This window comes from Crocodylus siamensis, chromosome 15 (genome assembly GCF_052110815.1).
Source record: "Crocodylus siamensis isolate JL-2025a chromosome 15, ASM5211081v1, whole genome shotgun sequence".
NCBI classification, from domain to species: domain Eukaryota; kingdom Metazoa; phylum Chordata; order Crocodylia; family Crocodylidae; genus Crocodylus; species Crocodylus siamensis.
Genome location: NC_143409.1, coordinates 38,440,461 through 38,454,294, shown reverse-complemented (window position 1 = coordinate 38,454,294; position 13,834 = coordinate 38,440,461). Strand labels below are relative to the sequence as shown.

General features: G+C 40.0%; 1 protein-coding gene across 2 annotated transcripts in view; it reads right to left on the bottom strand.

Annotated features, from left to right (window-relative positions):
- MYO1E (myosin IE) overlaps positions 1-13,834 on the bottom strand; it is a 171,478-nt gene that overhangs the window by 24,763 nt on the left and 132,881 nt on the right. For both annotated transcript variants that reach the window (XM_090030181.1, XM_090030180.1), the window contains exons 19-22: positions 10,865-11,009; positions 4,845-4,959; positions 3,774-3,943; positions 2,089-2,234 (exon numbers count right to left, since the gene is read on the bottom strand). In XM_090030181.1, coding sequence (XP_089886307.1) covers positions 2,089-2,234; positions 3,774-3,943; positions 4,845-4,959; positions 10,865-11,009 — 576 coding nt within the window. The remainder of the gene's footprint in view (positions 1-2,088; positions 2,235-3,773; positions 3,944-4,844; positions 4,960-10,864; positions 11,010-13,834) is intronic.

Below are 13,834 nucleotides of genomic sequence, written 5' to 3'. Positions count from 1 at the left end.
ACATGTGCAGTAGGAAGCAGTGCTGGTGGTTCAGTAGGTGATACCCTTCTTGATGAATTGAGTAGGAATCCCTCTTATTTATGGTGTTGATGGCACTGTACTGCTCTCTAGGTGAACTGTAAAACTCAATTTATTCACAGTCATTAAAGACACTGTGGCATTTTAACAAGAGCCTGGGGAGCAGCCTCATATTTTGGATAAAGTCTACTTTGCAACTGTATAAAACCACATAAATAACCATGATTTTAACATTTTTTTCTAGTATAACTACATTCGGCTTAACTAAAATACACCCAGTTGCTTTAACTGGATAGCCTTCACCTCATCACAAATGTATGTAGTATCGTATCTGCTGTTAACTTGAGTTGACCTTCCGCAAGCTACTATGCCTTTAAATTGTATAAAAACATGATCTAATCCAGTATATAATAGAGATGATAATATATTGTTGAGATAACAGTTGCTTAGGTAATAATCTATTTTTCAAATACTAGTTTATCCTTTTTTCTCTCTCTCTGTACTTCAACCCTCATATAAATACATGCTCACACTCTTTTTTGGTATCCCTATTAAATTACCACATATTGAAGGAAGACTATATACAAGAATTGAACCATTTGAAATATATATATAATAGGAGAAAACTTCAGATTCATTTCAAAGTTGGCTCAGTGATCAAATGATTTTAAAAAGATGTGGACTATTTAAGGCTGGGAAAGATTAATTCAGTTTTGAAAACCTACTTATGAAAGAATTAAAAAGATGAAAAACTTTTATTAAAATCCCAACAAGTGTTGAACTTGACATCTCTGAAAAATTAGGCCTGGCATTTTTTGTGCATTTATATTTGGTGTTAGTTTCACATACATGCAAACATATAGGCATTAAAATTGCTGCAGGAAGATTTAATTAATTCAGTAAGCAATCTATTGAGACTCTCAAGGAAAACTTTAATTCTTGCCACCTGAGTTCTCTGATTCTCCATAATGGAGAACTAATAATTTTTGTGGCTTGTTTCTTACCCCATTTAACATTATTTTCCTAACTCAATACAGAACAAGACCACCATGCAAGGCTTGAGGTCACTCTAAAATGGACACACCTTTTCCTGCTACTAGAAAACTAGAAAGTTCTATATTAAGAACAATATAGAAATCTAATTTTGCTCTTTCCTAAGCACCTCATAATGTCTATCTAAAGGTTTTTAAATGGGCTGATGAGCCAGGGATTTATAAGTGTGTACTTAAAACTGTGTTTTAGTATCTAGCAGCAACACTTAAATGGAGATACACTTTTTTTTTTAAATAATTAATCCAATTTTTAATACTAAATTCCTGTACAAATGGCTCTGTACTCCAGTGTCCTGAATTTCAATCAGTGGTAGCTCTGGCAAACTGGAAACAAACGCAAAAACAGCAAGACTGTTCTCTTTCTTTGAGGGATGAAGTGATTTTGATGAAAGTCCATTTGTCTGATGTGCAGTCTCTTCCTGTTTTGTACTCAGTCACCTGGAAGTGGGTTTTTCAGCTTTATATGGACACAGAAGCTATTTCCTGCAATCTGGGATTTGTTTGGCACTGAGTCAGCAGAAATGCTGAGAAACCCACCAGGATTAAAGGCTTAACATACAAAGGCAAGAGCAGAAACATAATTTCAGCAGCCTTTACTGGCAGCGCACCAAGAAGCATAGGGCTCATGCACAGTGTACCTAAAAATCACTGAAAACTACTCTTGGGAGGAGGAGTTTGGATCAAGACTCCTTAGCATCTAATTAACATTAATTACAGTGATTGATAATTCTGTTGCAGAACAGATTTTTCTGGGAAAACACTTGATAAACTGAACTACTGGTAAAGACAGTACCACTTTAACTGGCACTCAGAAAATGTGTGTGTCTTTCTGAACTTAGCATATTGACAAAAATGGAAAGGAACTGTAGTTTCCAGAATGGGTCCTATTGTTATTATTTTTTTAATTAACTGAGAAGTGCTCATGTGATCCCAGCCTTTGTAAATCATCTCCTTTTTCCCATTTCTACAGGGGATTTTTCCCCCCTGCCAGGAAAAAAGACCCTGGCTAGGCACTGACCTTAGAGAAACTGTAAGAACTCTTTCCACTTCAATCTTCCTCTTTAACACCTCTTTCACCAGGCCCCTCTCTGGACCTTGCTTCACTTTTTCACGACCAATTAAGTATATGCACTTAGGAGTGAGGACAAGGTCTCGCTTCACACCCTGAAATGTAAAAAATAAATTTGTAGCACTAACAAAATGTGGAGGCACCTGTGATCATTTAATGAGAAACACAAAGATGCTCCATAGGCATATAACATACAGGCAACCCCTACTTATCGTGGTTTCAATTAGCGCCTTTTCACTATAGCGCTCATTTAAAATTGATACCTGATTTCACTGAGCGCTCAGCCACTTTTGCTATAGCGCTCAGTGGAATCAGTGAGTTCTGGCGAGAAGGCGGGGAGAAGCAGCGGTGGCAGCGGCAGTGAGTGGGGATGGGCATAAGCATGGGTGGGGTGGGGAGAAGCCAGGCACAGCTGGTGAACACAGACTGGGGGGGCAGTGGAGTGTCCCACGGAGGGGGTGTGGTTTTGCAGCCGGCCGGGAGCAGGGTGGGGTTTACAGCCAGCCAGGCACGTAGCAGGGAGGCTGCAAACCCCCTTGCTCCCAGCCATCTGCAAACATCCACCCCGCTCCTGTGGGATGCTTCACTGCCTGAGTTCACCAGCCGAAGAGGTAAAGATGGCAAGGAGTGCGGGGCCTGCACCAGTGCCCAGGGCCAGGGCCAGTGGGGGCCTGCACCCCGGTGGGGCAGCAGGAGTGCGGGGCCCAGGGCCAGGGCTGGCAGGGGCCCCAAGTGGGGCAGCAGGAGTGCCTGTGTCCAGGCTGGCATGTGGGGCCAGAGTGCCCAGTGAGTGGGTGGGTGGGGTGAGGCGGCAGCAGTGAGACGCGGTGAGTGATGGGGACAGGCATCAACACAGGGTCTGCATCAGTGCCCAGGGCCAGGGCCAGCAGGGGCCCAAGGCTGGGCAGCAGGAGTGCAGGCCCAGGCTGGCACGTGGGACTGGAGTGGCTAGCAGGCTAATGGGGAGATGTGGAGGCAGCCAATATTTACCATTCATTACTATGAGCAAATGGATTTTGCTTGGTGCGGTTTCACTTAACACTCATTTTTTCTGGAACCAATTAAGAGCACTAAGCGGGGGTTACCTGTACTGGATTTACTGGAGGAGAGGTTGATGTTAGTGAGGGAGAATGGGGGGGATATATGATATTCACCTTGAAGTGCATAACATTTAATATTTAGTTCCCTATGTGTTGACTTTGCTCCTCTCTACCCAGCAGCTGCCACATACCTCTGGTCTTCGGACAGGAAGCTTGAAAATGGCATTGCATGGATCATAGCAGATAACGATACAGTGTCAAGATAACTACTGCTTAGGTAACCATGTATTTTTCAAGTCCTAGTTTATCCTTTCTTGTCTCTTTCTACACTTGACTCCCCATATACACATTAATATAACATAAACATCATGTCTGAAAAATATGATGGTCTCCTGTATCAGATACCACATGCATTCATCGATCCAGAGGAAAACTGTCCCTCTGAACCTGCAATCCCAGGTTGTTAGGCACTGCTCTATACCTCAGTTATGATAAGGGGCTGATGTTTTCTAAGCACACTGGATGGTCCATTAAAGGATGGCTCCAAAAAGCCATGGCCAGACTCATGATCACTGGGTTTTTCTCTAATCATACCTTAAATCGTCTGTCATATTTTGTGACAGTATCAGCAAAATCAATCTTTTCTCTCTTGCCCACAAACTGGCGTAGCTCTGGATGCTCTTCCATGCCTATGTAGTCCCCAATGAAGTTCCTGTTAATGCTGTTTCGCCTTCTTTCTTTCTTGTTCAGCAACAGATCTGAGGCTTGAATACCCAAAGTAGTCATTAGTTAGTGGTATTTACTAAAGAAAGAGCTAAAAGGGCTTTATATTAAGTTTCAAATTAGGAGGAAATCCAAACAAATATATTTGTCTGAAAGAAGGGGGCAAAAACATGAGTTTCCTTGCTAATCCTTTCTACCGGCTGGGATGCACTTTCAGTCAGGCCTATTAAAACATACTGATGACTGTCTAATGGAAATGAACTCAAAGTACTTCCAGAATTGGGGAAACTCTGAGATAAATCTGAACTCTGATTAATGAGGACAATAGATATGTTTGAAACCAGTGGCGTTTTCAGTGGGGGGGAGGGGGGATTTCTAATTTAACTCAATGGTTAATAGACCAATCATGAATCCAATCCCTTGAGTGTTGCAATAGTTGAGATCAAAGGAGCTATTAAAGGCATGAACACATTCAAACACATGATTTGGGACTCTTTCTGACAAAACAGCTCTAAAAAAGCATGCAACTGTTGTGTCTAGCAATACTTTCCCCTGGAATACATGATAACAATACCAACAACTGAGTACTATTCAAAGTCCTTTGCTGCCATAAGAGGTTTGTCCTGTAATAAGCATTCAGGCTTAAGAGTGTGTCATTTCCCTAGAAGGCAATTAAGCATGACAGCTATAACACTGAATTTGTACTAGCCCCAGGCTACCCAGGTTTCACTCATGGGAAGCTGCTTTTCCCACTTCCTTTCAAAATGCTAGTTAACATTTATCTCCCAGCCCTTCAGCTGGCTAGCAGAATGTGCTTCTTCTTAAGTCAAAGCTTGTACTGCAGTGCAACTGCTTGCACCGCAGATGGGAGGCATTTCCCTTGTTCTTTTTGTTTTATTTCTGTCTTTGAAAAAACCATTTAGTTCTCACAGCATTACCTACCTTCTTCTCTCATTTGTACATATTTTTTCTTGGCTGCATATTTCCGCCAGGCCCTCTGGATTGCCCGAGCATATCCATCATACTTCCGCTCTCTCATCTCTTCCAATAAAAATAGCTGCACATAGGGAGGTAAAATAAGCCAAACAGTTTGAGGATTAAGAGGGCTTAGAAAAAGCCATGTTTTTCTTTTAACCAACCATCTATTTGCTTCATTCTAGAACAGGGGTAGGCAACCGCTGGCACGGGTGCCAGAGCATGGCATGCAAAACCATTTTGCTTGACACCTGTGCCTCAGGTTGGACAGGAGGGAAGGGGCTGGAGCTGTCCTCGCACAGCAAGGATGAGGCCCCTCATGGCTCCTCCGCTGTCTGCCCCTGGCATGCCATCATATTACAAGTTGAGGTTACAGGTGTTTGTGGCACTGCCCAAAAACCTTGCTGACCCCTGCTCTAGAGCAAAGACTGCCTTACATGCAGGAGGTACTAGAAGGTGGCTAGATACCATCTCCTGCCCAAACATAGCTTCTGAAAAATCTGGAAACAAAATTGAGGAATTATCTATAGAATCATGACATATTTGTATTGATGTAATTGTGTTAGGTACAGATATTTCAATTTTCTAATAAATATACTGGAGGCTGTTGCCAAACCCAAGTATATTCCTCTTGCAAAATTGTTAAAATCCATGAGTGGGTCATGAATTCCTGTAGAAACCATGGGGAGCTCCTTCTAGGATTCTGTGTGAAGACACCATATCTCACGTGTTTTACTGGTCACAGAATCCTATACATAGTTGCTCAATTTTGACCAGAGCCTGCCCAATAACTATCATAGCACATTTATAACTAAACTTCATAATGTACAGGATTGATACATTCAAAGATGGTCCAATGTGACAGCATTAAATCATGCTATATGCAGACAAAACCATGTCTGGAACCAATTGTGGTCCTGCTACAAAATTATTTAAAAGTTACAATGTAGACAGGGACCTGAATTTTAAAAAACATTCCCTTAACAAAAATAGCTGTGGCACAACAGCATCAGCAGGGCCCAGGGATGCCTACAAACATGCATCAGATTATCTAATGCAGCAAATGAGAGGATGGAAAAAAATGCAAGTGAAGCTGACTCAGCACAATACCCTGCCATGTACATGAACAAACTGAAGATGTAAATGCTCTTCTTTCACAAGCTTCTTTCTGTTTTAGTCATTTGAAAAGCTACATGTAAAAAAAGTTGCTCAAACTTTTCATGCAGAAAGGGTGTTTCCAATTTTGTCTCCCCTTCAAAGCATAACATCCAAACTCCAGGGTAGGTGTGGAGGCACCTAGCCATGATTTCCAAGCTAAATCCAGAGATTTTAGGAAAGAATCCAGAGTGTCAAAAACATTCTGGCCCGTTATACTCTATTATACTCTTTTTGACTTCTTTGCAACAGAAGAATTGTTCTTTTATTTTTCACTCTGGTCAAAAAATCAGTAAAAGCTAAGAGCTGGCATTTTTCACGCAGTGCTTTGAGTCTAATAAGGTTGAGAACCACTGATGTAGCAGGTCAGATTTAGGTGATCAGAACCATAATTTCTGGTCTCAAATGTATGCATATTATAGCAACTCTGGCAGAAAAGCAAAAAAAAAAAAAATTCTGGAATGAAAAGCTTTACAGCTTATCTTAAGGCCAGCTTATCTAGCCAGTCTAGTAACTTTCATATCTGGTTAAAAAAATGAAAGGACTGACATTAGGAACACATATTTAACATTTTACTTGCCAGATTTAAGATTTGACCTGCTACTTCTATTGCTGACACAGAGCAAGTCCACAGCTTGACTCCAAGCACAGATATGGACAGTGGTATGTGTGTCAAGATATAATGTGATTGGGTAACCCTCTACTAGATTTAAACCTGATTGGGACCATTACAGCCATATCAGGGTAATGTCAAGAGGTTCTCTGGGTGATGACAATCAATAAACTTAGTGAAATGCTAAAAGAAGCACATTTTAAATGTTAAAACTTCCCCTCTCCCACAGACTTCTGCTGTGCAACATGATGAAATATGCTGGGAATTAAAAATTGGCTATGCCTCCCTAGTGTTTCTATACTGTGAACTCTGTGTGCATGTACTGAAATGGGCATGGGCAGAAAAGGGCATTTTTTTCTACTGAAATGTAGAACTTAAATCAGTCAATGTGGAGATTAAATACAGAAATTTAATATTGAAAAATTACCACAAGCCTTTTAGAAACTGGCTTTACTTCTTTGTGTTGACTATCTAGTATCTCAAAGCTGTGCACAAAATGATAAAACCTATGCAAACATGTATGTAAAACCTCAATGCTATATGAACATCCTCCCTATAATCAATTATTTTAGTACTGGATACCACCCACAAACATAAAACAACCCTTCTCACTCAATTCTAAAAGTATAGGATATACATGCTGACATTGGTTTAAATATTTTGATAAAAAATGTGAGAAACTGGGTCTCTCCTTTAAAGAACCTTATGTAATCTCTTCAACTACAGCTTCATATTTTTAGTGGAAGTTTGTTGCAATTTTTTCAGTGAAATGCTGCTTAGAAGTAAAATACCATTTTGACCAACTTAAAACCTAATGGCAATGTGTCACTTTCACTGAAACTTTTGGTACAAGTTTTCAGGGTATTAGGGCCTCTGGCCAATCAGGCCTGGCTGGGCCGAGCTCTTGAGCTTTCACATCTGACCCTGATCCTGGCCTAATGCGACTGCCCACTCAGCCCTTTTAAGCACACCTGCAGTCTCAGGCTTGTGTTCAGCCTTGTGTTCATTGCTGTATCTGATTCACCTGCATCCTGACTCGCCTTTGGCTTTGGTTTTCACTGATCCTGCTCTTGGATCTTCCCTGGCACTCAGCACCCAGCTTTCTGATTCTTCTGGGTTCTGCCCTTAGCTTGCACCTTGTACTATGTCTCTCATAGCTCCCTCTCCATTTTCTGGGGACCTGGTCCCGCATTTCATGCTCCATTGATCCAGACATCAACCTGATGCCCCAGTAACCTGTACCCTCACCTAGCTGACCTCCTGGTTGCCCTCCAGGGCCTTCCCCCAGGCCAGCTGCCTATGCCCTGGTCGAACCATTACACTGGTCCAGGATAAAAAAATATATATATATATACACACACTGTATAAAAGCACTCAGTGAGATTCTTGATACTGGGCTCAAGAAGTGAAAGAAATACTAGCTCTTATCAACTCACATTTACAGACTTGGTTTTATTAGTATTTGCATTAGAACAGTTTCTGTAACTGCCATAAGATAGACTATATTTCAGCGCATCAGTACATGGCTCCAAATTTTGTTAAAGGATTGTTATTTTTGTAAGAGAACTCATTCCTCCTTTCTTAATATGACTTTATCAGCAGCCCCAGCATCCAGCCAACTTTTAAATCAATTCACAACTGTATTGCCCATTTGATGGTTACTATATCTTGCTAGTGTTATACTACCAGAGGCAGTTTTTTTCAAGCTGCCAAAAAGACATAATTGAAAAACAATATAAACAATATTTTCTGTTTGTCACCTAAAAAGCTACATGTAAAAGGTTGCTCAATTTTTTCATGCAGAAAGGGTGCAGATCAGAATGGATTTGCTTTAGAAAGCCCCCCTCTTTTTTTTCAATTTACCACCTAAAATCCTGTAAAGACTTAGAAATGCTATGTAAAAATAGTGTCATACATAGATTTGAAGTAAAAGGAAACTTAATCTAGTAAAAACAACTTTCACAAGGGCCTCCCTTGCCTTTGTACATAAAGATGAAGTTATTTATTCAGGTGAGCGGTATAAATATAAACAACCACAGCCTTCTGCCATACATAAAAACTTACTTCTCAGTTAGCTGGTAATCTTCCGTATACAGAAAGTTTACAAAATTCCCTTCACAAACATGCAAACGTTAGATAGGATTTTAGCCCTCAGGATCAATCACTAAACTCCAATCAACTGCAGTAGGGGAATGATCAAGCTCATAGCTAGTGCACTTGAGATTACAGCAACACTACTCATGTTCCCTTTTGTCACCACATACTTTTATTTTTTCTGCTCAGACAAATATCAATAGACAGTCTTTTAAAGCTTTCTTTCCTTCAAAAGAAATGTGACCCTAGCAGTATGATGAATTTAATAAAATGAAATTATAGAATAATGATTTTGGGAAATACAAACGTAGCTGGAAAATGTTTGCTTTCATCCCGCCTAGTGGAAAATTAGAATTCTAACTGGAAAAAAAAAGTTTCAAATTCTTTGCTACACAGTCAAAAACAGTGCAATTCTCCCCCCTCACCCGACCTCAAAAATTGAGGAGGGTGCATATTTTTCAATATTTTCAACCAGCTCTCAAGAATCTTCCATGAATTTCTCCCTCGTTAATTTCTACTGAATATTCCAGTAGATATTATGGATATATGACTTCATTTTAAATCTAAATTGGACTAGATGCCAGTCTAATATCATGAAAAATATAAAGAAACTTTTCCTGGTTAAAGATACACTAGATTGTCTCTTTATGTCATTATGTCTCTTTATTTCCAAAGGTTGGCTGGGATGATCTAGTTGGGGATGGTCCTGCTTTGAGCAGGAGGTTGGACTAGATGTGACCTCCTAAGGTCCCTTCCAACCCTAACTTTTTATGATTCTATGACTGCAAATGAGCTAATACCTTTTTAAAATTTATATTGTGTGTATTGGTAAAAATGCAAAGCTACTGTAGTAGTGTCATTCAGTTATGTGACTATGGTCCCTGGCAGATGTTCAACTAAAGGAGCCATGGGATATGAAGCACAAACCCAACAATTGCGCTTCCTGCCATACTACCTATGACTGAAGATGCAACTGTACGATCAGGGATCAGATTCTAATGTGTCATATTGCTGGTGTAGGGAGAGCCTGAGATCATGATGTGATTGTGACTTTACACAAACAGTGCATTAAATATCATTTTCCTTTTCAGCTAGTAAGAGTTGAAATCCTTAATGTTCCTGAATAATCAATTTTATCTCATAATATTTTGTGGAAAACATGCAGCTTTTGTTATGACTGCTAAGAACATCAGTATTTTTTTTCCTTTTACATGTACGACAGCAGTCTTTCCACATGATCAGGCACAGCCCAATTACTGTCTGAATTCCTGGTACTTCATACAGCACAAAATGAATGTCTAGACTGAAAAGGAAAATCAACAGAATAATCAATAGGGCAAAGGTTTCTGCTTTTACTTGCATACAGAACTTAAAGTACTACCTGAGCAAAGTAATCTCCAATTTCAAACCTGTCCTCATGCACAATCATCCATAAAACTTAATCTGCCTCAGGACTGATGATAAATGTGTGGTAGTGAATGAGATGCATTTTTCTTAGTTAGACTGAACTTTGCTGAATAATAAACTTAAAAAGAAGAAAAGATTTTTCAACAGGTATGCACCAAAGTTTAGCAACTAGGGATAAATACAGCCACCCATATGCTTATTAGGTGTGAGATCTCAGTTAGAGGCATTTTACAATGTTCGGTACTTATCTAGTAAAGACAAACATTTCTTCACCATAATATCTTGAGGGTTTTCTCTTAACTTCCTCTACCAGGTAGGAGTATTCTTTCACTGACAATATTTCCTATCTTGGACCGACGGTTATATACTGTGACTCCCTCTCCTATGGCAATTTCTCTTCTGGCTACCTAAGTACAGCCATGAAACCTTCATGCGAAATGTAAAAGAAATCTCTACCAAAGCACCTTTACCTTCTGTCTTCTCTTCCTTATGAAGCCTTCGTTCTGCTCACTGCTTGAAAATAATCTTTCAGCTCCCTTATTACTTATTATGTCCCTTATGTAGGGACCACTAAGCTTTTGCATACAAACACCTATATATCATCTGCCCAACCTATCTAAACTGACATTGCAGGCCTCTTGCATAGTGTCTGGGTAGGCAGCTACCTATCAAGGCCTAACACTATCCTGTTTAAAGAGGTAGGATCTGCCATACTCACAGACTCTGGAGCTTTGATGAAGATTTTAGTTTTCCCAAGCTGGAATTGGTCAGGGTCCATGTTGACTGACTGAAGCAAGTGGAGAACTCCTTGTTTCTCCTCTCCTTTCCAGGAAGGCCAGGTTGCTTTGGTCAGAATGGCATATCTTAAACAGCAGTGAGAGAGAAGAAAAATAGTAAACTTTGGCATCAAACACCAGGAGTAGAAGGCCACCATCTCTCAGCCAGTGTTACCCCACTGGGCTTGCCCATCTGTTCTGTCTTGCGCCACTACTTCTGAAGGGGCAGATAGTAGAAGGACATATGATTTTAAAGCTTTCTTCCTTTCCCAAATTGATGCTGTTCAGTGTGAATTACTGCAATGTTCAAACTTCCCAGGCTCTCTAAATTGCGGGAGTGTGACTAAACTAAGCATTATAAACTTTGCTTCCTTTACTCTTAACAATATTTTAACAAACATGTATCAGTAGAAAATCATACTCCAGTACAAAGTATCTCATTCTTTCTCCTTCACTGATTCCTTTCCAACATGTAAGTAGTTCTTTTTTCCTGTGCTGCTTACTCTCTCCCATAGTCCTGTTCTGGCCATTTGAAGCATCCCTAATTTGTAAAGAAATGGGTAGTTTCAGTGCAGAGCTCTTCTTGACTCTGACATATGAAGCCCTGGCACGTCCTCTGCTCCAGGAGTGCAGACTGTGATGCTGTTCACCTGGTCAGAGATTAGGGGTGCTTTGCAACTGGCCATAAAGAAGACTAAGGGAAGGAAGCAGTGAAATGAAATGGGGAACAGGTTACATGTTTGGCCAGCTGGAGAATGAGGTACCTCGTATTTACAGCCCTGGAAACTAGCTAACTCCCGTAGTACAACTACTTGTTAGCTGCCTAGTTTCCTTAGGCTTACCAAGATAGAAACACAACATTTTGTAGCTGATGAGCTGTAGTTAAAATGCTTTCTAGTTTCACTGTCTACTGATGTGCTAAGTTTTAGATGCCTCAGTATGTCTAGGGTTAAGTAACATTTTGGAGCATCGGTTATGTAGTTTGGTTTGAGAATTAGTGTGGGAAAAGATGTTCTGTTGAAATCCACCTCGAACCCCCGCCAACCCTCCCTGCAGTTGATATTCAACTCCATATTGGACAACTTTAACATAACTTTGTTTTCCTAACGCTTACCAGGCATGCTAGGTGTACAGAGTGAACAATATTTATTAGTGGTAATAGTGGAAACAGTGGTTGGTGCTAAACGCTGGGTTTGGTTTGGTTTCCTGTGTTCATACTTTTCATAAAGATTCAGGTAGCTCTTTCAGTATTAGTGAATGTGTTCCCAAACTCCAAAAGCTTCCCAAATTTTCACGCAAGGAATTGTTAGGAAATGTATATTGGGGCATCTCCATTATTATTTCTTCCATACACAATGTTATCCAATCAAACAGGGAGCAAAATCAATGCCATGCAATTTGAGTGACACACCACACAACATAAATAACAAACCATAAACAGTTAAAGGAAGAAGATATACTGAAGAATCCAGCAGATAAATTATTTGTCTGAACTTCAGCAAAAATTGGGATAGCTTGTAAACAACTCGGTAAAGGGGCTCTATTTATAATAACAAATTGACTAGCTTTATGCACCCATTAAGGGGAAATGCAGAGGTACTACTGGTTATGATGATGCAACTTGGACAATACAGGGTCACCATCTTAGAGCTGCATATACACAAACTGCATGAGAGAAATTTTTATGTGGAGAAGTAAGAAGAAATAAATTAAATGCCTTCCCTCCCATTTAAGGTGGACTGGATCATAAGCACATACATTCCTCAGTAGAGTAGATGCAAGTAGGTTAACGTCTGTATCTGGCAGAGTCTAAGTTAGTGTAAGGAAACCTAAATAACACCTACTTAAACAGAAATGGGTCAATTTAATCTTTTCAATATAAATAAACTCCACAGACACAAAATAAGAATGCATTTGAAACTCTTCCTTTTCTCACAGTTACACCCATCATGATCATTTTAAAGATTCACTACATGAAATGTCTTCCAGCATAGCCACATTAGTGTATAATATGACAATATGATTGTATCGTGTACTACCACGTGACACAGCACACTCTCCAGGCACACATGTATTTTACAAAGCTGTTCATTTCAATTAGTAATATTGCTTTCCACATATCTAGGCTTTTCAATCTCACATGCAATTTTAGGTGGCAGAAGGCATCAAGCACAAGCACTAGCCTGTGGCTAAAACACTTCTGAAAAAAGGCCAACTCATGACTGCCAAAAAAAAAAAAGTAATCCATTCTAAATCCATAGTAAGCAGCTAGGTCATATGTCTAAATATGGAAGCATGGAGTTTAGCTTTTGGATTGGTTATGCTTTAAAACACATAGGCCTTTTTAGTGACTTTGGCTTTTGGCATGCAAATGTAAATTTCAGACATAAAAGTCTATTCAGCCCAGGATTCACCACTTATATGGAGCTGCCAAGGAGCTCCCAATGAAAACAACTATACAAGCATGCATTTCCTGTCCATCCCATGCCTCGGTCCACTTTTTACTCACACTGACTCATGGTGTCAGAACAGAGCTTGTTCTGGATGTTAGGGAACTGTGAATGAAAAGGGTGCAGGAAGAGTTTTACTTATAACAAAAAGTTAAACTTTACAAAACTGCTCTGAAACAAGGGACTAACTCCTACTGCAGGCAGGTTGCTTGTAGATCTCTGCATATGAGCAAGAAAGTAGAACTCAATTCACCTTTCTCCTTGGCTGCCATGCAGCTTTCATTGTTCAGACCTCTTATTCAGAGAGATTTCTGGATCTGCATGACCCTCACACATGGTCAGTGTTTCACCACTATCTAGCAGAGGCTATATTTAACAACTATTATTAGTTCATTATTCTGCCTGCCAAAGAGTATGTATTCTCTAACTTTTAACTCTCAACATAACATTTTGAGGCATGCT